Source organism: Mauremys reevesii, linkage group 1, assembly GCF_016161935.1.
Source record: "Mauremys reevesii isolate NIE-2019 linkage group 1, ASM1616193v1, whole genome shotgun sequence".
In the NCBI taxonomy this organism is placed as follows: Eukaryota; Metazoa; Chordata; order Testudines; family Geoemydidae; genus Mauremys; species Mauremys reevesii.
In genome coordinates, this window is record NC_052623.1 from 138,870,729 (window position 1) to 138,893,270 (window position 22,542).

Consider the following 22,542-nt stretch of genomic DNA (forward strand, 5'->3'; position numbering starts at 1 on the left):
AAGACTTGGCACACCACTTCTGAAAGGTTGCCGAGCCCTGCTCTAAACTTTCCTGAGTGTCCCTATGTGGACAAGTCCTTGAGACTGTCCCTATTTCTTTGCCCTCTATAGAGTTTGCGTGGGAGGGAGAAACACTTGCAGTGATGACTGACCCTCTCTCCACCATCACTTCACAAGAGAGGGGGACATCTGTGCATGGAAGGTCCTCTATGTATGAATGATGGTAGCATGCCCTGAATCCTAAGACAGAGATCCTCATTGTTTTGATTTGCTCAGATAAACAGAGCTATGCACATAAAACATGGTGTTATTTCTTATTATGTTTTGTTATTAGACCAAATTTTAAAATATTTACGCACTTTTTTATTCAGCCCTTCAATGTATTCCATCCTTAATCAGAAAAAAACTCACTGAAATTAGCAAGGGCTTTTCCCCACAAAGGACAGAATAAAACCCTGATTAAAACTTCAGGATTTGATCCGTTGTTGTTGTTATGCCTCTTGTGACATTTTTACACATACTTTTTAAAAAATTGAGGACAGGATATTTGGAGGAATGTTTTTAGAAAAACAGCTGAGAAACACAGAAACAGCTGTTAAGAGGCATGGCTTGGAAAAACTTGGCTAATTAAAAATGTTCAGAACTTATTTAGTTACAATTTATACACTTGAAGTATCAGTTGCTACATCTTGAATGAATATCTATACATCTGCCTGCTCCTAAAAGCAATAGTCATGTTACAAAAACTATTTAAATACCCTCTGCAAAGAGATACCTGAGGTAGGCAATGATTTCTTTGGCATGGCATCCACAAGCATTCCTGAGATTCCTCACATTTTTAAGCAGGTGGCAGTGTAGGTTAAAGAGACATAATAGATATTTCCTCTTGGAAGAAGTTGTTACTTCACAATTTTCCTTCTGTCCAAATTTTTAGGAATAATTTACCTAGCATTATCAGCAACTGCCTGCCTGAGAGTGGGAGCTAGAAAGGCATTTTGAAATGTATGCCTTTGTCTAAAGAGAGAGGAATCCCACTATGTTATGATATTTCCAGGAGAGTCTCCCAGGCAGCACTTCCCAGAATGAGATACCACAGTACCAAACATATGGCTTCTCTTGTTTAATACCATTTTAATCAGAATTATCTGCTGGAGGTATTGTTGGATGTCAGAGTACAGTGATTCAGCATACATTTGTGATACGTTGTTAGATATTGGTGGTAGTGATTTTAACAAATACAATCTGTCTTTGACATTTCATGTACTGGACCTTCCAAGCTGCGGCTGATGTTGTTGTCCTGGTGGAGGAAGGAGGGAAGGGAATTGTGTTAGGTTTATATTTGTACATTTTACTCCTTTTGTGGTCTTTTAGGAGAGTTGTTGTATTATCATAAAGGAGCAGAAAAATCAATGACTGGTAACTTCTATGCCTGGCCAATAAGTCATTTTTAAAAAATGGTACTGTACCTGACTAAATACAAACCATTATTTCCAGTTTAATGAACGATGCTAAATAGCCTTGATCCTTGACTAACTTGGGAACACAGCCACAGCTCTTCATAGGTAATTTTTAAAGATGACCACAATCATTAGAAAAAATGTGTCATAAACTGTGGGTTTTTTCACATAAAGGAAATGAGAAATACCTTTGTATTTGGTGTTTTAAAATATTTGTTTTGTGGGGACCTATTTAAATGAGTGAAAGAGTGTTTCCAGTGAACTGAGTTAATGGAGGAGGGGACGAGGACATAGCTGAACATAAAGCTGAGGTAGGAAAAGTAACTTGTTTGTTTGGGAGGTGTTAAAGGGGATAAATGCCTTTTCTTTCTCCACTGATTGATAGATTTCCAGAATGCTAACATAGCAGGTTCCAATAAATTCATTTATTTACCTAAAAGAAACTACTGAACTATTTTTATGACAGTCATAGGATCCATCCTCAGGTGTTCTGGGCCCTGTTCAGTGCACCTATGAGGGATAAAGGTGATACTATGCTACCTTTGTACCCTCCCCAATGCTGGGACCACCTATGGACTGCTTCAGTCCCTGGTGCCCTTCAGGGCTGCTCTAATGTGTGCCAGAAAGGCACAACCTCAGAAAGGCCATCAGAGCAGTGATTAGCAATTACCAGTACCAATGTTAGCTCTTTATGAACCTCAGATGCACCAAGTGATGTGGCACATCTTCGCTGAATTAAGATCTCAATCACACCGGGTCTCACTCCATTTTATCACACAAAGACATAACAAATAAACAAACAATACAGGGTCTGGGAGACACCTTGGATAGAGCACTGGACTGGGAGTCAGGAGACCTGGGCTCTATCCTTGGCTCTGTCACTGACCTGCCGAGTGACTTTCAGCAAGTCCTTTCACCTCACTTTCCATGGGAACCAAAGGCAAGAGAAGTGGAGGAGTGGATGAAGGAACCACTTCACCTGTCTCCTTCCTCACGAGGGGCAAACTGGCCCTCGCTGCTCCCACAAATACTCTGGGAGGGTTCTCCTCCCCCTTCCCCACAAGCACTCAGGTCTTGGGACCCCTTCTCTCTTTTTCATAATGGCTGAGGAACGGGCCTTTTGTGTCTGGAGAGAGGCCATTCACCAGCACACACCACCCCATCAGGCAGAGGGCACAGGGCTGCATTCCTGCCCCACAGGTAACCCTTTCACACCTGCAGCCCTCAGATACCTGGCCAGAGGTCAGGTGCTGCTCGCCTGCCCTTTCCCACTGGGACAAGAGGGCAGCAGTTTTCTCCCCCCTCTCCTGGGGCCTGGGAGGCGGCGTTCCCTCTCCCCGGGGGTGGCTGAGAGCCACAGCGGGAGGGTGATATTTTTTGCCTCTTCCCTAGGGGAGCCAGAGCAGACACAGCTTCCCCAACCTTCTCCACTGGGACTGGCAAGGGGGCCTCCTCTCCCCCCACCCTTTCCCTAGGGCCAGTGATCCGTCCTGTCCTTACTCTTCCCTTCTCCACAGGGGCCAAAGCCATGGAGGCCCCTGCAGAGCCACCCAGGCCCTCTCCGCCCTGCCCTTCCCCCAGGCCGTGTAGACAGGTTCCCCCCGTGCCTGCCTAGGGCCCTGCCCCCTGCTCAGCTCCCGGTGTGGACGGGCCGGGGCAGCGTTCCACGCAGAGGGGCTGGAGATTTCTGTTTCCACCCCGCTTTGCCGCTCTGCCCTGTCGCCTCCTTCCTCCTCTCCCAGAACAGCTGGGCCCGGGAGAGGCGAGCAACAGCTGCAACATCTGGCTTCATCTGCCGGCCGGCGCCGGGTCTCCCTGCCCCTGCCCCAGGCGCAGGGAAACGGAGCCCGCGCGGTTCTGTAGCACCCGGAGCCCTGCAAACGGGAGAGTTTAGTGTCTCTTCGGGGAGGAAACGGCTCTGAACTCGAGTCACGATCCGTGCTTGCAGCCCCTCTCTCCCCGCGCCGGAGAAAGATACATGCGCACAAGCTGGGCTCGGAGCTGTCCAAGTGCTGAAATTTATAGGCAGGGTAAGCTCCCGTCTCATTCCGGCACAGGAGCGTAGCTTTTTCTGCAGCCCACAACCAATCATTCCACAGCAATATTTACAACTCGCTGCCAGGAGTGGGGGGAAAGAAACAGCCCCACGACGACTCATAGATACTGATTTCCAAAGCAAAAAGGAAATCAAACAAACCCACAACAGATAGAGCTCTCCAGCTGGGCAGCGATTTCCTTTTGCATGATGTTCTTAAGGTAGCAGGGCACATTTTATTTTATTTTTTTTCCATCATTCCGTAAAAGCAGCCGGGGGAACCACCAGTTCTGATGCTTTGTCTCTTTTGTATTGGCTGCTGGGGATGAGCCTGGGTTTGACCTGACCATGATTCCGAGGACTGGCACTTCTTATTTTTTAACCCCAATTTGTAGACATCCAGATCTCTTCTTTTTGATTGTCAAGAAAATCAAATTATTGCTGGATTTGGGAATCTAGACAGCACAAGGTACTTCCCCCTGCTTCTCTCTGGAATCGTTTCTGGGATATTTTCCATAATCATCACACAAAACAGGAGGAATGAACGGGAAGCTAGTGAAAATTTTGACAGCCTTGTTTGCATTTTTCTTAGAGACAAACCATTTCAGGTAGGTGAAATAACTGTATGCTGATATTTACCAAAAGGGGTGGAAAACATAGCTATAAGCAACCACGTTACATTAACCTAGTTTATTTGCTACGTCTGAAAGTATTTCATATTAATTGTATATAGGCAATCCCTCTTACACTGGAAGAGCCCCGTTGCTTGGTAACACACACAAAAAAATCCCAAGTTTGTGCATTACATTTTCCACTTCTCTGATTTAAAGACACGTTTTTATAATGCCATATTAATAACGTCTACATAGCTGAACAACATTTTCATCGTTTTTCCCCCCTTTTGGAATGCAATTTACTCTCTCCACTCTCACTAGAAATTATTTAGTAGGTTGCCTTGTTTTTATCTCCCAAGCTGTGGGAATGATTGAACCCGTTTTGTCAGAGATGTGGTTATTTGTATCTAGAGAACCAGTCCTCTGAATCTGGGAAGACCTTGGACAATCAATAATTCCTTTACACTCCTTACTTCAAGCAGCAGTATATAGGAATGTTCTTGAAATTTCAAAGAAGAGATGAGATATTGCTTCAGTTATTGAGTTTTCCTTACCATTCCAAAAAAGCATTGGAGGGTTATTTGTCAAAGCAATGGTTCACCTGAGTTTCATTAATGTAATATGGTGTGTGTGTGTATATAGTATATATGTATGTACATATACAAAGTGTGTGTGTGTGTGTATATACAGTGACAGAGTGAAATATTATTTATATTCACAAGTTTGGGATGGCCACATCACTCATCATGGTGGTTCCAAGTGGAAACACAAGTGATTTATGTTAGGTCATTCCAAATAAGTATACTGAATGGATACCCACTTTTTATTATTGTATATTACATTTATACCAGTTAAGTAGGGAATAATTTCTATCGTTGTTAAAATATCAAAAGCAGTACCATGTCATTGTCAGAAAAATGGAACCTGCAAAATATGGTGATAATGTCACAAATGTTGAAGACAACATAGTATTCTAACAATTCTAATATTTTAGTGGGGGGAAATAGTATTTATTTCCTTTAGATTTCAGATCATCATGTTTGTTTAGCTGTTTGCAGATAGGTACACACTCATTGATGATAAAAAATAGTAACAAGAAATACTGCTCAAAGTGAATGATGTCTTTTGGGCACATATTTAAATACACCAATACTGTAGAAGACATTGTGATAGGATTACTTCTGATACCTCTCAGAGAAGCTATTGAAATATAAAACAGATAATTTAGGAACCAAACAAATTAGTCATATTTTAAACTCGCTGATTTAATAATGGTTATGACAGAATTCATGTCCCTGCAGTCCAAATTTGTTCAAGTGCTTCTAGTTTATTTTTTCTAGGGAACAATCACCAGATTTCCTTCCCCTGAAATATCTAATATGCTGTATATACAAAGCTACAAAGGCATGGTGGTACTATTAACTTAATGTTAAAACCTCAAGACACAGAGCTATTCAAAAAAGTCTGGTTATAAAAACAAATTAAAGGGAAAGATGGGGGAAAGGACCATTATCATTGCTCGCTGTGGGTAGAAGATTAAAATCAGATGCATTTGCTTCGCTTCCCGTTTCAGGGAAAATAAACACACAGCTGGTAAAGAATTGGCTCTTTAATTAACACAATTTAAAACCAACTTAGATGGAATCTGTAAAGACTATTGCTGCTCCTATGTTTTTGTTTTGTTTTGGATATTAACAAAGTCAACAATTTTCACTGTTGTGTGATGGGTTTTGCCAATCATTGTATGGAAGTTTGAAGCCACCTTAGGACCAGCTTAAAGTGAAAATGGTTTCAGTAGCATACATGTAACTCTGAAAATAACATGAATTGGGAGATCAAAGTCCTCAGGATAATGTTTTAAACAATCAGATAAGTTGAAGACATCTATTTAAAATCCTACAGTTTTAACAATTTTCTTTTTATAGTCTAAGTGTTCTATAGAACAAATTGTGATGCACTGATATATTTCTCTTACTTGAAACTTATTTTCACTTCTAAAATAAAGTTTTCTGATGAAAACAAGGATCCATTTTCTGCCTATCTATTCATTAGTACAATCAATGTTGATGAAGATTTTTTTAAAGAGTATTATAATTTCCTCCCTAAACATAAAGGCAATGAGAGCTGAATAGTCGCTAATGGTGGCTAATAATTTGTTTAGGGCGGCTTTCTGTAAAGAACATGATTCCAGATCTGGAAAATCCCCCTCACAGACCCTGTCTCCTTCAGATTTTTTGGACAAATTGATGGGAAGGACTTCAGGGTATGATGCAAGAATCAGACCAAATTTTAAAGGTAAGTTTCTCTATTGATCAACTAATTGGAAGTCTTCGTGACATACTATGGGTTTTGATAACTTTACATCTGTGGCCTGATTCTCCTTTCCACTATTCCACTTTTGCAGAACAATCATTCCATTGAAATCAATTATTTCATTGGCATAAAATTGGAGAAGCACAGTGGAGAATCAGGCTCCTGGTGCTTTAGATGGAGGGTTCTTTTGGAATGTAGCCGTACATTAAATAATATTTGTAAAGGATCCAGGCTTTGGTTTTGCTAGAAGTCACTTCTGTAAATCTCTCTAGTTACTGATCTAAACAATAAACAGAAGTATGTTCCAGGTTCCCTTACTAAATACAATTGGATTTGCTGATTTCTGAAGTTTCTAGACATACAGGGCTAAATCCTGAACTCTCAAGCAAATCCCAAGTAAAAGGGCTGTGCTCATGTAAAACTCTGAGGGAGATGAAGGAATTAGGGGCCAGGGCACCCACAGAGTAGACTTCTTCCAGCCATTACTGGCTGTGGGGTAGGATAGTGGACATAGTCCAATTCTTTTTTCATATGCTGATTTAGGGTTACCTAGGTTTATGCTTTGGCTTGGCAACTCCCTGCCCTGCCCTATTCTCACACCATTTTCTTTACTGTGTGATGAATGACCATAAGCATCTTAGCATTAGCACATGTGAGGCTGCAGATGCTGAGGATTCCACAGCTTTGGCCACTAGTCAGTGGATAAGCAGCGTTTCCACTGCTTTTGCCCTTTCAACATTCATGCCAGTGAGTTCAGGATTTGGTCCCCAGAGAGGGGAGAGCAAGTTTTCTCTTAAACATTTAGAATGGCTCAAGAGCTCTACAAAGTTCTACCAAACTTGCCTTTTTTAAACAAAGAAATCTAAGCTCAAAGTGCAGTTATTTTTTGAAAAGTGACTATGTGAAAATGTACTCTCTTCCTCAATAGGTCTGCTCCCCTGTGTGTATTTCAGATGCATATCTGCTGGCTTTGGTGACAATTTTTTTTACTACTTTTTATTCCTATTAATTCTGCAATGAAAGCTATTGGTATGAAAGGATATTGTTCAGCCAGTGGATGCTGCTAGTATGAGAGAGGGAGCTCACACATCAATGACAGCAATGTTAATTAAATTTCAAATCAAGAACATTTTCTGCCTTCATTCCCTCCTGTGCAAACTGCCGAATTTGGAATGTGGAATCTTTTTTACTGTTTATGATGCATGAGCCAGAAAGAAGCTAGTGTGGCTTCCAGAAGTAAAGCTGATGAAACTGCCAGTCAAACTGTGGCCCCAATTCAGGAAAGCACTTAGGCATTGACATTAATGGCATTTAAGCATGCCTTTAACATTTAGCATGTGCTTAAGTGCTTTCCTGTAGCAGGGGCTGTGTTGTTATAGTAAAAACAACAACCCCAAATCATTTTCTGCTCTCATTCACACCCCATGCAGTCACATAGACTTTAGTGAAGTTTGACAGGGTGTAAAGGAAGGCAGAATTCGTCCTGAACTGAACAGATAAATAATTGTTAAGGACAGGTTCTGCCTGGCCATTCCATGGGGGTATAGTTGGGGAGGAGAATGCAAGAAGCCATCCCATACTACACCTTGTGTACATAAGACCAGACACAATAGCAGTCTGTATACACAAGGGTGCACAGATTGCTTCTTCCCTACTTCCTGGGGGACATGTAGCACCTCCAAAGGAGAAGGATGGGAGCAGAGAGGCCTGTGGCTCTCTCTTTCGATGCACTGGTAAGCAGAGCTGACTGGCTGCATAGGAGATAATAAACTACATCCAATAAAAGTGGGGATGCTGGTCCATTCCAAAGTGCTTGACATGAGTTACTTTCAATGTTCCCCCAGGGAGGTGGTGGCTCCCCGCTGATTCCAAAGGAGGGCTGTGCCTGCAAGGCACAGTTAAGCCTTGGATGTCAATAAACACAGAACTCCACCAGTGCTGTTTTCACAAAGTCATTTTTCAGAGCAGAACTTCACTTTGTAGCATTTTTAAATCAGAAATTCAGCTTCGATTTTTGCACAACTTCCCTTCTTCTGAATCTTTCTGTGAAGGGTCTAACAGGTTATATCATTCTTTTCTATCATCCAATCCTCTCTACAAATCCATCATGTTTGGTGAACCAGAGTGAAGATGCTGTGCATAGAGTTTTGAACTTCACGCCATCAGTGAAAACCCTGAATAACCATAAGCAGCCTTGTGGCCGATTTACTATATATTCCAGGTTCCAGTTAGTTAGCTGAAAAACACAACTTTTTGGCCAATATCCAGATCTCGTGAAAATTTTCCAAAAAGTACAAAAGTAGAAAGCATTGTCTTTCTAGTTTTGCATAATTTCCCCTTAAAATAAATACATGAATAAATAAAAAGGCAGATGGCTTGTGGGGAGGATCATAATGAATTTCTGTTACAAATCTGGATGTTATAAAGGTGTTTTTGTACTGAGTTCAGTATTATGATCATGTTACAAAACATATTTCAGTTTCTAAGAATTTACTGATCTATTTTACTTTGCTTTTGTGATCGGATCCATCAATATAATAGCAACATTCAAAGTAGCAGAAATGTATTAAAGTGTAAAATGTCAAATTATTACATTATTGATTACATTGTATATTTGAAAACAATATATTAAATCATTTTAAGCCAAAAAGGTGTCCAAAAGAAAAGTCTCTTAAAATAAGTCTATTATTTGACTTTGCATATGATTATGGAACAGGTGAATATCATTAACTGCATTTTAGAAAAGAAACTGTGAACCAAAGTACTTTGGATATTGTTTATGCATTCATCCAGATTGCATCTGCTTCATATCAATAACAGTTCAATCACACAGCTTTTTTTCTGGTCTATAACTGGCATTTTTTTGCTTTGTCAGAAAAGAGTCTGGTATTCATGAAGAAGGCAATTCTGTTGCATCCTCTTATTTTATGCTACTGAATGTACATTAATTTAAATACATTTATATGACAGGTTTCAAAGTCTGAGTCACTGGAAAACAGCTAGTTGATTAACTTCTGACATAAAGGCAACTCGCTTTAGCGTAAGGGAAAAATGATTGTTCACTTAAGCAAAATGTTTTATCCAAATAGAATGATTTTTCTCATTTGCATTCTTGAATAAAAAATTCAGATGGATTAAGTGACAGCAACAAGGTGAATATCAAATAATTTAAATATCAGACATTGATGACACTGCGACATTTAGCTCTTTTAGCAGCAATACTGTTCAGTGTAGAGTCTTTTCTACTCTAGTGACCTTATGAATTATCACTGTCATTTGCCATTATTTTGAATAGAAATTTGTTTTCCAGTTCCTATAGGCCTAATAAGAGATTGTGTGCAAAACCACCAGGGGATGAGAGTGATTGTCACCATGATGGGCACCACAGGGAGCGTTAAGGACACAGTGGCAGTCTCAGCTAAGAATTTCCTTGCTTTGAGCTTTCTAAGTCAAACATGTAGGGTATGTCTACACTTCAATTAGACACCTGTGCCTGGCCTGTGCCAGCTGACTCAGGCTTGCAGGGCTCGGGCTAAGGGGCTGTTTAATTGCCATGTAGATGTTGGGGCTTGGACTGGAGCCCAGGCTATGGGACTGTCCCCCCTCGCAGGGTCCCAGACTTTGGGCTCCAGCCCAAGCCCAAATGTCTACACCACAATGAAACAGTCCCTTAGCTTGAACCCTGTGAGCCTGAGTCAGATGACACAGGCCAGCTGCGGATGTTTAAATGCAGTGTTAGACATATCCCTAGGTGGCCTGCACTTTATCTTGCATTTACTTAATCTGAAGGTCCTAATAGCTTAACAAAGGAAAGTGAGATGAATGTTAAACCATATATATTTAAAGGTCCAATCCAATTCTGATTGCAGTCAATGGGAATTCTTCCATTGACTCAAGTCAGCATTGGATCAGGTGCAATCACTCAAGTTGATGTTTCTCTCTTTTAGCTACCTTGTCAGGAGAACCTTGTTTCTAAAAGATAATAAGTGCAAGTTATCCTGCACACACAGTTCACTAACATTATATTAACATCCTGTCTTAAATTACAAAAACAAAGAAATTCTAAGTGGAGAGGGGCACTTTCTCTTTAACTTACTTCATTTTTTTTAGGGCTAGCTGAAGTAATGGAAGAGGGCATCTGTGCTGAAATATGATAGCCAAGGGTATGCTTTCTGGTAGATAAGAGCACAAGATAATGAAGTAATGTTGCAGTGTTCTATCATGGATTACCACCTGTTCACCTCAGGCTGACTCAACATGATGTGCAAAAGCACATGCGATAGCATGATGACCATGCATATCAACAACTTAATCACAACATGAGTCATGGGGGTGACAGAAGCCTAAAATTAGAATCTCCTTGCATATGTTGATCTTTAAAGTTATTTTAATTATTTTTTTAATTTCCATTTGTTACAACTGTATAGTCTAAAAACAAATTGAAAATTTAAACACACACTACAGCAAATCAAATATGAAAAACCATTTTCCAGCTATAATAATCTGTCCTTCATACCAAATGAAGTAGGAATGAACACATCTGACAGTCTTTCAGCAGAAGTTTGCACTGGATTCTCACTATGGTTCAGTCCAGCAGGCTGCTGAGCACTGCTGAAAGCAGCATGAAGAGCCAACCAAAATGTCATTATTGTGCTGCGTGAAATCCTGGCCCTGTCAAAGTCAATGGCAAAACTCTCATTGTCTTCAATGGGGCAAGGATTTCATCTTCTCTGTTTGCTCAGTACCTGTACACTGAGGTTTAACAAAATGGGAAAAAAGGAACACAGCCCTCACCAATGTGAGCAAATCTCTACATCCACACTGAAAAGACCACAGGTGAGGAAGGACAATGGGCGTGAAAGGGAGTGGAGGTAAGATTCTCAGCTGGTGTAAATAACACATCTCCATTCATTTCAGAGGAGCTATACTGATTTACACAAGTTCAGGATCTAGTTCAGTGGGCATAGGTGCTTATATGCAATTTAGTGAATGTCTTAGATTTATTTTAGGATTTTCAATTACTCCTATTGCCAGCCAGGAGCAGCTCACTACAGTGTGCTTAATAGTTGCAGCTAAAGGAAAATATGAGTAGGTGAAGCTGTGAGGAACTAACCATCATATTCAGCCTGGCTGTGCTGACATGAATTCAGTGGCAGGGAACCAGTGGCTTTTGCTGGGGGGGATGGGTGGGGGACATGGATGACAAAGACAGCCCAACAAGTGGGCAGTGCTGGACAAGACGGGAAAGTGGTCTGGGTGACCTGAAGATGTATTAACACATCTTTTCCATAGTCTATGCCAATGAGTCTTCCACATAATCCTGCCTGTAATCTAAAGCCTAAGTGGAAATTCTGAGGGAGGGTAGCAGTAAGAATACAGGACCTCTTTGACATGCTGACCTCACAAGACAGTTCCCCTCTGGGGCACAGAAGAATTAGCTGGTGCAGTGGGAAGTAACATGCATCTCCCTGCACGAGCTTTGGTGAATCGATTTTTCTCACAGACAATGGCTCATGATGGCTGTTGAGTGTAATGTTCTCACCAGCCCACAAGCACCATCTCCCTTCAGCTTTACTCCACTCTCCTTGGCTTAATTCCTTAAAGGATCATGAGGATTAACAAAGCACCGGGCTCTATCAGTGATTCAGAGTCACTCTCTCACAACCCTTCTCAGCTTCCCTGAAAAATCCAGCCCTATGTGTTAATTCACCTTTCCATTTTGCTGGAATTTTATATTAAGGATTTTATGCAACATCCTCAAAATGGAATAATATTTTCATGTTATTATTGCATGCTTTGGGACCAATCCTGCACATGCCTCTGCAGGAGAGGGTGACCATCTAGATCCAGTTATGCCAGGGACCTCCCCATCTAGCTGACTAAGATGATTATCTGCCTGCTTTGAGCTGTGGGGCAGCATTAAGCAAGTGGAATGCGGCGGGGGAGGGGGGGAGTGTCTGTGTGTGGCATGGGGTGGGAAGGATTTGGCCTCATTGTTTCTGAGGGTACACTCTATTTTGGCATAGAAGAGGTTAACAGTGTTGGTTACAGTGATGCTGTAAAACCTCATGTTCATAGCTATAGTTACATCTAGCTGTTTTCCTTTAAGTCGTGATTTGTTAAAGAATCTTTCCATTTTTGGTGTGCACTTACATTTAGGGGTCCAGCAGCAGGGCACTTTCCTTTTCCACCAGATAGTGTAGTGCTGCTATTGCAATATATTGTGCGGTATCTTGCCCCAAAGCTGTTGTTTCTGGGCAAGAGCGCACGTGAACCTCACTGAAGTCTTGTGAAGAGAGAGGAAGTTTGGGCGTGTAATGGCTGTAGTTGTGAAAGAGTAGCTTGCTATTATAGTTGTGCCATGTCATTTTTGTGCTTAGTCAGTGGGTTTAAATTGGAATAATAAACATGGACTAAAAATTAGCCTCGCAACTGTTACAGGAAATGGCTTATGCACTTTAACTCCTTGGCACCAAGTGTCAAATTTTCCCTTATGTTTGAATCCATTTGTCCACTGCAAGTACCTGAAATAAATTAGCATGTAACAAGAGGAAGAGAAGCATTATGTGACAAGGGAAGGAGACTGAATGGAGCCACAGCTGACACATGACAATGTCATTTCTTGATGTGCTAAGAAGAGGCACTATATGCAAATGACTCAACATGAATCAAAAGATGCCAATTTAAAATAAATACCTTTTTAAAAACTCCTGTAAAATATAACAGATAAAAATTGAAAACCTCACCATGCAGCATTGGCTATGAAACTGGAGAGCTATATTTAAGCATGGCTAACAACCGTCATAAGGCCAGACTTCAATGGCTAGCAGCTAACATCCCTCATAAGACCAGACAAAATGAGTATTAAAAAACTGGGTATTTGTCATACCATTCAAGATCCATAAGGGACAAATCTAACAGATGGCAAAATCCTGTGATCTCTTGATTGGGTGCATCAAAGGAGCAAAAGGATGCAGCTTATCCTCCTGCTAGCGCATCCACATTGTAAATAGGCAAGATTCTCCTTTGAGAGCAGGTGGATGGCCCTGGCCAATGATCTGTCAGTCTGGGGACATGGCCACGCAGTCATCCTCCCTACATATATGCTATTGGGGAACACTGCTATGGGGATAAATTTCATGAACAATATTCTTCCCTGAAATACTTCCAATTGATTTCTGAGGAAGTTGTGTGCATATCTGAGTATAGAATTTGGCTGTATATAAGGACAAATTATAAATAAACAATTGTTTTATCCTTTGTGTGAAACACAGTAAAAGGAATGCTATCCAGCTTCCGTCTGTTGGCATGCACAGCTCATCTTCTGTTTTAATGGATAAGCCTATATTTACCATAGCTATGCAAGGAACATCCTCGTTTCTATTTCTGTTTAAATTCCTGTATACCTGCTATAGTCTGCAAGGGCACTGATGGGGGCTTATGTTTCATTCCCATCACACTTTAATTTAGGGTTCTCTTCCAATATACCAGTGAGGCCAACAGGAGTTCCATGGACTGAAAGTGATCACTGTCATTATAGTGTGTTGTCTTTATTCAGAATCAATGATTTAATTAGGTGATATCAGTGGATTTGACTGTTGCTATGGAAGATTGGTCTGCTGCTGCCACTTAAACTACAGAGGGAATTTACAAAAAAACAAATGTCAAAGCAAAACCCAAGATCTTTGATATCAAAGAAGGAGACTGTGATCTTCTGATAAAATTCTGTTTAAATTGTTTTATTTTGATCATATCAATAGCTAAATATCCTGCATAGATTTAAATATTTCATGCAATGGAGGTTGATGCACTGGAATTACTCACCCACCTAACATCTTAATGTGTTCTGATTGCCTTAGAAAACACATGTAATTGACATATGTATAATTGATGTGTATAGATATATAATGTGTGTATGTATTTATATATAAATGTACATATACACAAGAACATAAGAATGGCCATACTGACCATTGGGTCAGACCAGTCCTTCACCTATCCCGGTATCCTGACTTCTACTAGTGGCTGGTGCCAGATGCTTCAGAGGGAATGAACAGAACAGAACATTCTTCTCTGAGTGCTAGTCCTTGTGTGCATTCCACACATGGAGTACACAACATGCGCACCAGGCGCCTGAATCCAGAAATTCTTCAAAGCAGTGTCCATTGGCCTGCACATGCCCAGTAGCTCTCCTTGTGCTCCCAACCAAGGATGTAAGAGGCAGTGTGAGTTGATGCCTCTCCAGTTCCTTCTTGCCATTGCATGGCCTGAGTCGGAATGGTGTCCTCTTTCACTCTGTTGTATAACTTGCAAAGAAAGAAAACAGTGATGACTCCAAGATCTCTTTCTTGAGTGGTAATAGCTAATTTAGACCCTATCATTTTGTATGTATAGTTGGGATTACATTTTCCAATGTACATCACTTTGCATTTATCAAAATTGAATTTCATCTGCCATTTTCTTGTGAGAAAATGTGAGATTCCTTTGTTAACTCTTCACAGTCAGCTTTGCACTTAACTATCTTGACTAATTTTGTACCATCTGCAAACTTCTGCCACCTCATTGTGTATGTCTTTTCCCAAATCATTTATGAATATGTTGAACAGCACTGATTCCAATACAGATTCTTGAGGGACCCTGCTATTTATTTCTCTCTTATCTGAAAACAGACCATTTATTTCTACCCTTTGTTTCCTATCTTTATCCAGTTACTGATTTATGAAAGGGCCTTCCCTCTTATCCCATGACTGCCTACTTTGCTTAAGAGATTTGGTGAGAGATCTTGTCAAAGTCTTTCTGAAAGTTCAAGTACAATATATCCACTGGATCACCCTTGTTGTCATGTTTGCTGATGCCCTCAAAGAATTCTAATAGATTGGCGAGGCATGATTTCCCTATGCAAATGGCATGTTGACTCTTCGCCAACATATTGTGTTCATCTATATGTCTCATAATTCTGTTCTTTACTATAGTGTCAACCAATTTGCCTGGTACTGAAGTTAGGCTTGCTGGCCTGTAAAAGCCAGGATCCTTTTTTAAAAATCAGTGTCATATTAGCTATTCACCAGTCATCCTGTACAGAGGCTGATTTAAGCGATAGGTTACATACCACAGTTAATAGTTCTGTAATTTCATATTTGAGTTCCTTCAGACCACTTGGGTGAATACCATCTGGTCCTAGTGACTTATTACTATTTAATTTATCAATTTGTTAAAAAAACTCCTCTACTGATACCTCAGCCTGGGACAGTTCCTAAGATTTGTCATCGAAAAAGAAAGGCTCAGATGTGGGAATCTCCCTCACATCCTCTTCAGTGAAGTCTGATGCAAGGAATTCAGTTAGCTTCTCCGCAATGGCCTTATTTTCCTTGAGTGCTTCTTTAGCATCTTGATCATCCAGTTGCCCCACTGATAGTTTCGCAGGTTTCCTGCTTCTGATATACTTTAAAAAGTTTCTGTTAGTTTGTGTTTTTTTAGTTGCTCTTCAAATTCTTTTTTAGCCTTTCTAATTACACTTTTACACTAAATTTGCCAGAGTTTATGTTCCTTTCTATTTTTCTCAGTAGGATTTGACTTCCAGTTTTTAAAAGATATCTTTTTGTGTTTAACTGCCTCTTTTACTCTGTTAGGCATGGTGGCATTTTTTGGGTCCTCTTACTGTTTTTTTTATTTGGGAGATATATATATATATATATATATATATATATATATATATAGTATGAGCCTCTATTATTGTGTTTTTTAAAAGTTCCCATGCAGCTTTCAGGCATTTCGCTCTTGGGACTGTTCCTTTTAATTTTCATTTAACTAGCCTCCTTGTTTTTGTGTAGTTCCCCTTTTCTAATTTAAATCCTACTGTGTGTGGGTTTCTTTGGTATTTTCCTCCCTACAGGGGTGTTAAATGTAATTATATTATGGTTGCTATTGCCAAGTGGTTCAGCTATATTCTCCTTTTGAACCAGATCCTGTGCTGTACTTAGGACTAAATCAAGAATTTCCTCTCCCCTTGTTGGTTCCAGGACTAGCTGCTCCAAGAAGGAGTCATTTGTGGTGTCTAGAAACTATTTCTGCATCCCATCCTGAGGTGACATATACCCAGTCAATATGGGGATAATTGAAATCCCCATCACCAGACTCTGCTGCTGATCCCCAGGTAGAAGCGTGGGCTGCCACACCCAATCTCAGTTAAGGAGGTTTACTCTTTTATAACAAAGGTTGACAAACAAGCAGAAGGCAGTCTTAAGTCAATACCTTGTCCCTGGCTTCAAGGCCACCCTTCCCTGTGGTCTCTGGCTCTCCAGCTTCTGGAAACTTCCTTGTCTCTTCTTGGAGCCAAAGCTGCCGTCTTGTATTTGTATACAAGCACTTATAACATTTGTCAGTATTTAGTTGTCTGTCTTCATGTGATGTAACTGAATGGGACTCTTTCTCGTTTGACTTTGGTTCCTACCTGTGTATAATCAATGTCTGTCCTCTCCTCTTTACTAGGATATAGCGTATCCCCTTTAATACATCCTTCCCTAAGGGATGTGTCTATCTGAATTGTGTGCTTCTCCACACCTGTCAGCTTTCCCCTAGCCCTTAGTTTAAAAACTCCTCTACAACCTTTTTAATTTTACATGCCAGCAATCTGGTTCTGCTCTGGCTTAGGTGGAGCCCATCCTTCCTGTATAGACTCCTCCTTTCTCCAAAAGTTCCCCAGTTCCTAATAGACCTAAATCCTTCCTCTGAACACCATCATCTCATCCATGCATTAAGACCCTGGAGTTCTGCCTGTCTACCTAGTCCTGCACGTGGAACTGAAAACATTTCAGAGAATGCTACCATGGAGGTCCTGGACATCAATCTCTTATCTAGCAATCCAAATTTGGCTTCCAGGACCTCTTTCCTACCTATCCCTATGTCATTGGTACTTATATGTACCACGACCACTGGTTCTTCCCCAGCATGGCATATAAGTCTGTCTAGATTGCACCCGGCAGGCAATTCACCATACAGTTCTCCCTGTCATCACAAACCCAACTATCTTTATTTCTAATAATTGAATCACTGATTACTATTCCCTGTCTCCTCCTAACAACAGGGGTTCCCTCCCCTCGAGAGGTATCTTTAGGATACCATGACATCATATGGAAGGAAGGTCCCAACTATGAGATTGTTTCCCTCCACTCCAGTTGGATGTTCTCCTTCCATGAGACTTTCATCCTTCTCAACATCACTGAGGCTGTGAGACCAGGAATTGGACCATTCTACTGGGTCCTGGAAAGTCTCATCTATGTACCTCTCTGTCTCCCTTAGCTCCTCCAGTTAAGCCGCTCTGGTCTCAAGAGCCCAGAGTGGGTCTCTGAGGGCCATGAGCTGCTTGCACCGAATGCACACACATGCCACCTGCCCACAAGGCAGGTGATCTTACATACTGCATTCAGTGCAATAAACTGGATAGCCACCACCCTGCTGCTGGACATCTGCCTGCATTATTTTTCTCTTGCAGGGTTGTTTGGTTGTTTATTTGTTCTCTCTCTCTCTGTGTTTGTTTGTTTGTTTTGGGTGGGGGGGCGACTATTGGCTTAAGTTTAGAGAATGTTTATTAAGTGTATCTGGCTCTCATGCTCCATCTCTGAACTCTCTCACAAAACTCCCCTGTTTGCTGCTCCTATTTGCTAGCTCCTCTAGTATTTTCTTAGGAGCTAGCATTTTCTACCCTTGTTCTCCCTGAGTTAGCCCTGTCCCCTTGTCAAGGGATCAAAAAGGGATGAGGGGTCAAAGGATGGCAGGCTAGAGCCTTGTTAGGAAGCTCTCAGCCTTGCCTAGGGGGTCGCAAGGCTCAGCGCACAGCCCCCCTGCCTCCCGCCCCCAAACAGAGCACATTACAAACTTCAATTAAGCAGGCACAGGGCAAGGAAACAGGCACACAGCAACAAACTAACAGACAACAAACTCACCCCCAGGGTCATGTAGTGTCCTCCTTTACCTGGAGAACTCCCTTGCAAAACTGCCCTGATTTGCTGCTCCTGTTCGCACATAAATGTACACATACTCGTAACAAACTGAAAGTGTGGAGGGTCCATGGCTCGCAGGGACTTCATATCATGGGAATTTAGCTGCAATTTTCATTTCCAAATGACAGTAGCTTATAAGATCAGGCCAGTCTGAGGTGTTTTTCTGGGGGACCCCCGCCCCCAGCATATTTACCCTATGCTCAAATGTTAACTTCCTGTCTCAAAACAAACCTTTTTAAAACTTTGATCAGATTGAATGGACTAGCTACAGCCACATAGAAATAGCTGTGAAGGAGAATTTTGCACCTTTCATGATACATACCCCCTTGGAACTACAGTTTTGCCACGCTTTTAAAGTGTGTGTGCTTATTTTGTATGCTCAAAGCAGAATGTTAATTCATTTTTCTATAGATGAAAAGCTAAATATTCTTTTGTAAATCACTGCAACTATAATTAATGTAGGTCAATTTCTGCCACTCTTACATTAATTAGATCCTTATTCTGCATGCAGCTCCGTTGCTCCATGGGGCTACTTGTGCAGTAAAATGCTATTCAACATGAATGTTCAAAATGCAAAAAAAATCTAGAACTTCTGTGCCCATGTGAAGCCTCATTGAAGTTCTTTGCAGCCTCTAATGAGCATCCTCTCCCAGAAGACATAATTTCAGTAAAGTAGCTAATCTAGCACAGATTTAAAATGCACCGGTTAGTTCAGTTTACAAGATGGTCCCATTTCTTTTCACTTAATATGCGGGAAGAATTGGTGACAATGACAGTTTATTGGTGAAATGAATCACTGAAGTGTGCTTTAAGAAGGAATTTGAATGAAGAGAGGGTGGTTGTTTGGTGCATAGGAAATGGGAAACTGTTCCATGCATAAGAGCTAGCACAGAAGGAAACTATAAAGCTGAGTGGAGAAGGATATAGGTGAGCACTAATGTAGAAGGCTGTGGTAGAGTTTAGGAACAATTTAGAGAGAGTAGGATGAAAAGAGAGCAGAGTTATACAGGGCCATAGAGGTGAGGACCAGTAGCTTGAGAATAATACATAAGTGACTAGGTAGCTAATGAAGGCATTCATATAGAGAGTGATATGAGCTGAGAAGGAAGAGGAAATTATTTTCAGAGCAGCATTCTGCATGGATTGCAAAGGGAACTAGTGGCAATACAAGGAGGTTAAAGAGTGGGAGGTTGCAGTAACGGAGGTGTTCAAAATGTGGAGAACTGTTCTAGTGGTAGAGATGACAAGGTAAGGTGAATTATGAAGAAATTAAGTGAAAAGCTGGCAGACTTTGGAAACAAAGTGAAGGAACAGGACCCAAGCAGAAAGGAAAAGAGTCAAAACTGTTTCTGAGTTTGGGCACATGGGTAATAGGGAGAATAGTGGAATTATTGATCAATACAGGTCTTGATCCTGTATTCACTGAGCTCCAAAGCTCCAATTCATTTCTTTGGTAAAGGATCAGGCCTTAGAGAAGGGAGGGAGTGGGAGGATTTGGGTGTGAAACTAAGAAATTCAGAAATAAGACATCATATGGTTTGTGCAAATGTATATGGGTGAAAGTGATCATGAAAGAACAGATTTCATTATTCTAATGAAAGAAAGGAATGGGAGCAGCAGAATAAGAACAACAGACTTCAAAAAGCAGCCTTTAACAAACTCAGAGAATTGGTAGGTAAAGGCCCATGGGAAGGAAATATAAGGGATAAAGGAGTTCAGGAGAGCTGGCAGTTTCTCAAGGGAAAATATTAAAGGCCCAACTGCCAACTATTCCAATGTGAAAGAAAAATAGAAATAGGGCTGCCCCTCTTTTAAGGTGCCACCTGATGTACTGAGATACTGCTGAGACTGCCTGATCTGCCAGCCTGGACCCCCTTTATGCTGTCTTGCTGAGCCAGGCTCTTAAACCTCTTCTAGCACACACACAGGCAGGGCCACACCCAGCTGCAGAAAGACACAAACACTGAGATCAGCTCTGGGAAGACTCAGCTTAAGGGACTTCCCCAGCACTCAGGTGCCCACCTCCCTTGGAGTGCAGACCCAAAGATATGTGTCTTGTGCTGTATAGAATAATCTGCACCGCGCAAGCTCATACAAATTCGCCCTCTTCCTCAACATGAAGAGAGATGTGCACACCTCCTTGCCCCTGCCCCCCGTTAGAAATGGCACAAGCTGGGTTTAATAATAAACCCAATACATTTATTAACTATAAAAGGCAGATTTTAAGCGATAGAAAACAGAACAAAGCAGATTACTAAGCAAAAAAACCAATCAACCAAAACAAAACAAAGCTAACAAACTAAGCTTGATTCACTAAAGAAATTAGCTACAAATAGTAATTTCTCACCCTAAATGTTTCTCAGGCAGATTACAGAGATTCTTGGAAGCCAGTTGCACTGCCCTGCAGCTTGAAACTTCAGCTATTATTCCTCACAGGCTAGACACCCTTCCAGGCTGGGCTCAACTCTTCTCCGCCAAGTTCAGTTCTTGTTTCCAGGTGTTTCCCAGTGTCTCTTTGGGAGGGACGACAGAGGAGAACCTCGATGATGTCACTCCCCTGCCTTATATAGCTCTTGTGTATGGCGGGAACCCTTTGTCTTCCAGTGGAAACACACTGGCATTCCAAGTGGGGGGAGGGTCCAGTACCAGGTGACCCAGTCACATGTCTTTGCAAGGTCATAGCAGTCATTACTTGCAGGCTGCTTGGAACATCCACAGGAAGATTAAGCTCTTTCACAGTCCATTGTCTTTGCTGATGGGCCATCAGCCCTGTCTGGCTTTTTCATTGTCGTACCTGAAGGGCTAGTTGCGGGTGTCACCCAAGGTAGCACATTTGAAATACAGGTATATGGTCAATATTTCTAGCTTCAGATACAAAAATGATACATGTATACAAATTGGATAAACACATTCAGTAGATCATAACCTTTTCAATGATACCTCACATGAGCCATCTTGCATAAAATATATCTCAGTTCTGCCATATCCATATCATAAGTATATTTCCATAAAGAATATGGAGTGTAACATCACAATGGCTCCATCAGGAACTCTTTAATGACCTGAAAAGCAAAAACAAATCCTATAAAAAGTGGAAATATGGACAAATTCCCAAGCAGTAGGACAAAAGAATAGTATAAGCATGTAGGAGATAAAATCAGAAAGGCTAAGGCACAAAATAACACACACAAAAGGGATGTAAAAAGCAATAAGAAGTTGTTCTATAAATACATTAGGATGAAGGGAAAGCCGAAGGAAAGTGTAGATCCTCTACTTAAAGAAGAGCCAATAACAGATGAGATCAAGAAGGCTGAGGTGTTTAATATCTCTTTTGCTTCAGTTTTTACTAAAAAGGTTAATGGTGACATATACTCAACACAATTAATATTAACAAGGAGGAAGAAATGCAAACCAAAATAGATTAATAGATTCATAGACTTAAGGTCAGTAGGGACCATTATGGTCATCTAGTCTGACCTCCTGCACAATGCAGGCCACAGAATCTCACCCACCCACTCCTGTAACAAACCCCTAACCTATGTCTGAGTTATTGAAGTCCTCAAATCGTGGTTTAAAGACCTCAAGGTGCAGAGAATCCTCCAGCAAGTGACCCGTGCCTCAGAAACAAGCGGTTAAAGAATATTTAGATAAAGTAGATATATTCAAGTTGGCAGGTCCTGATGAAATTCATCTTAGGGTACTTAAGGGACTAGCTGAAGCAATCTCGGAACTGTTAGTAATTATTTTTTAGACCTTGTGGAGGACGGGTGAGTCCTAGAGGACTGGAGTACCTATCTTTAAAAAGGGAGAACAAAGGAGACTTGGGAAATTACAAACCAGTCAGCCTATATTAGATTCCTGGAAAGATACTGGAATAAATTATTAAGCAATCGATTTGTAAACATCTAGAGGATAATCAGGAATAGCCAGCATGGATTTGTGAAGAACAAATCATGCCAAACCAGCCTAATTTCCTTGTTTGACAGGGTTACTGGCTTAGTGAAGAGGGGAAGCAGTAGTGATATATTTTGAGTTTAGTAAGGCTTTTGACACAATCCCATAACATATTCTCATGAGCAAACTAGGGAAATGTGTCTAGATGAAATTCCCATAAGGTGGATGCA

The 22,542-nt window shown here is 41.1% G+C and overlaps 1 protein-coding gene across 4 annotated transcripts in view; it reads left to right on the forward strand.

Annotated features, from left to right (window-relative positions):
• GLRA2 (glycine receptor alpha 2) overlaps positions 1-22,542 on the forward strand; it is a 220,322-nt gene that overhangs the window by 58,651 nt on the left and 139,129 nt on the right. For 2 of the 4 annotated variants that reach the window (XM_039521038.1, XM_039521037.1), the window contains exons 1-2: positions 3,488-4,100; positions 6,268-6,401. In XM_039521038.1, coding sequence (XP_039376972.1) covers positions 4,033-4,100; positions 6,268-6,401 — 202 coding nt within the window. In that variant the 5' untranslated portion in view covers positions 3,488-4,032. Of the gene's footprint in view, positions 1-3,487; positions 4,101-6,267; positions 6,402-22,542 lie in introns of those variants that run through there. The other 2 variants (XM_039521036.1, XM_039521039.1) reach the window with 2 other exon arrangements.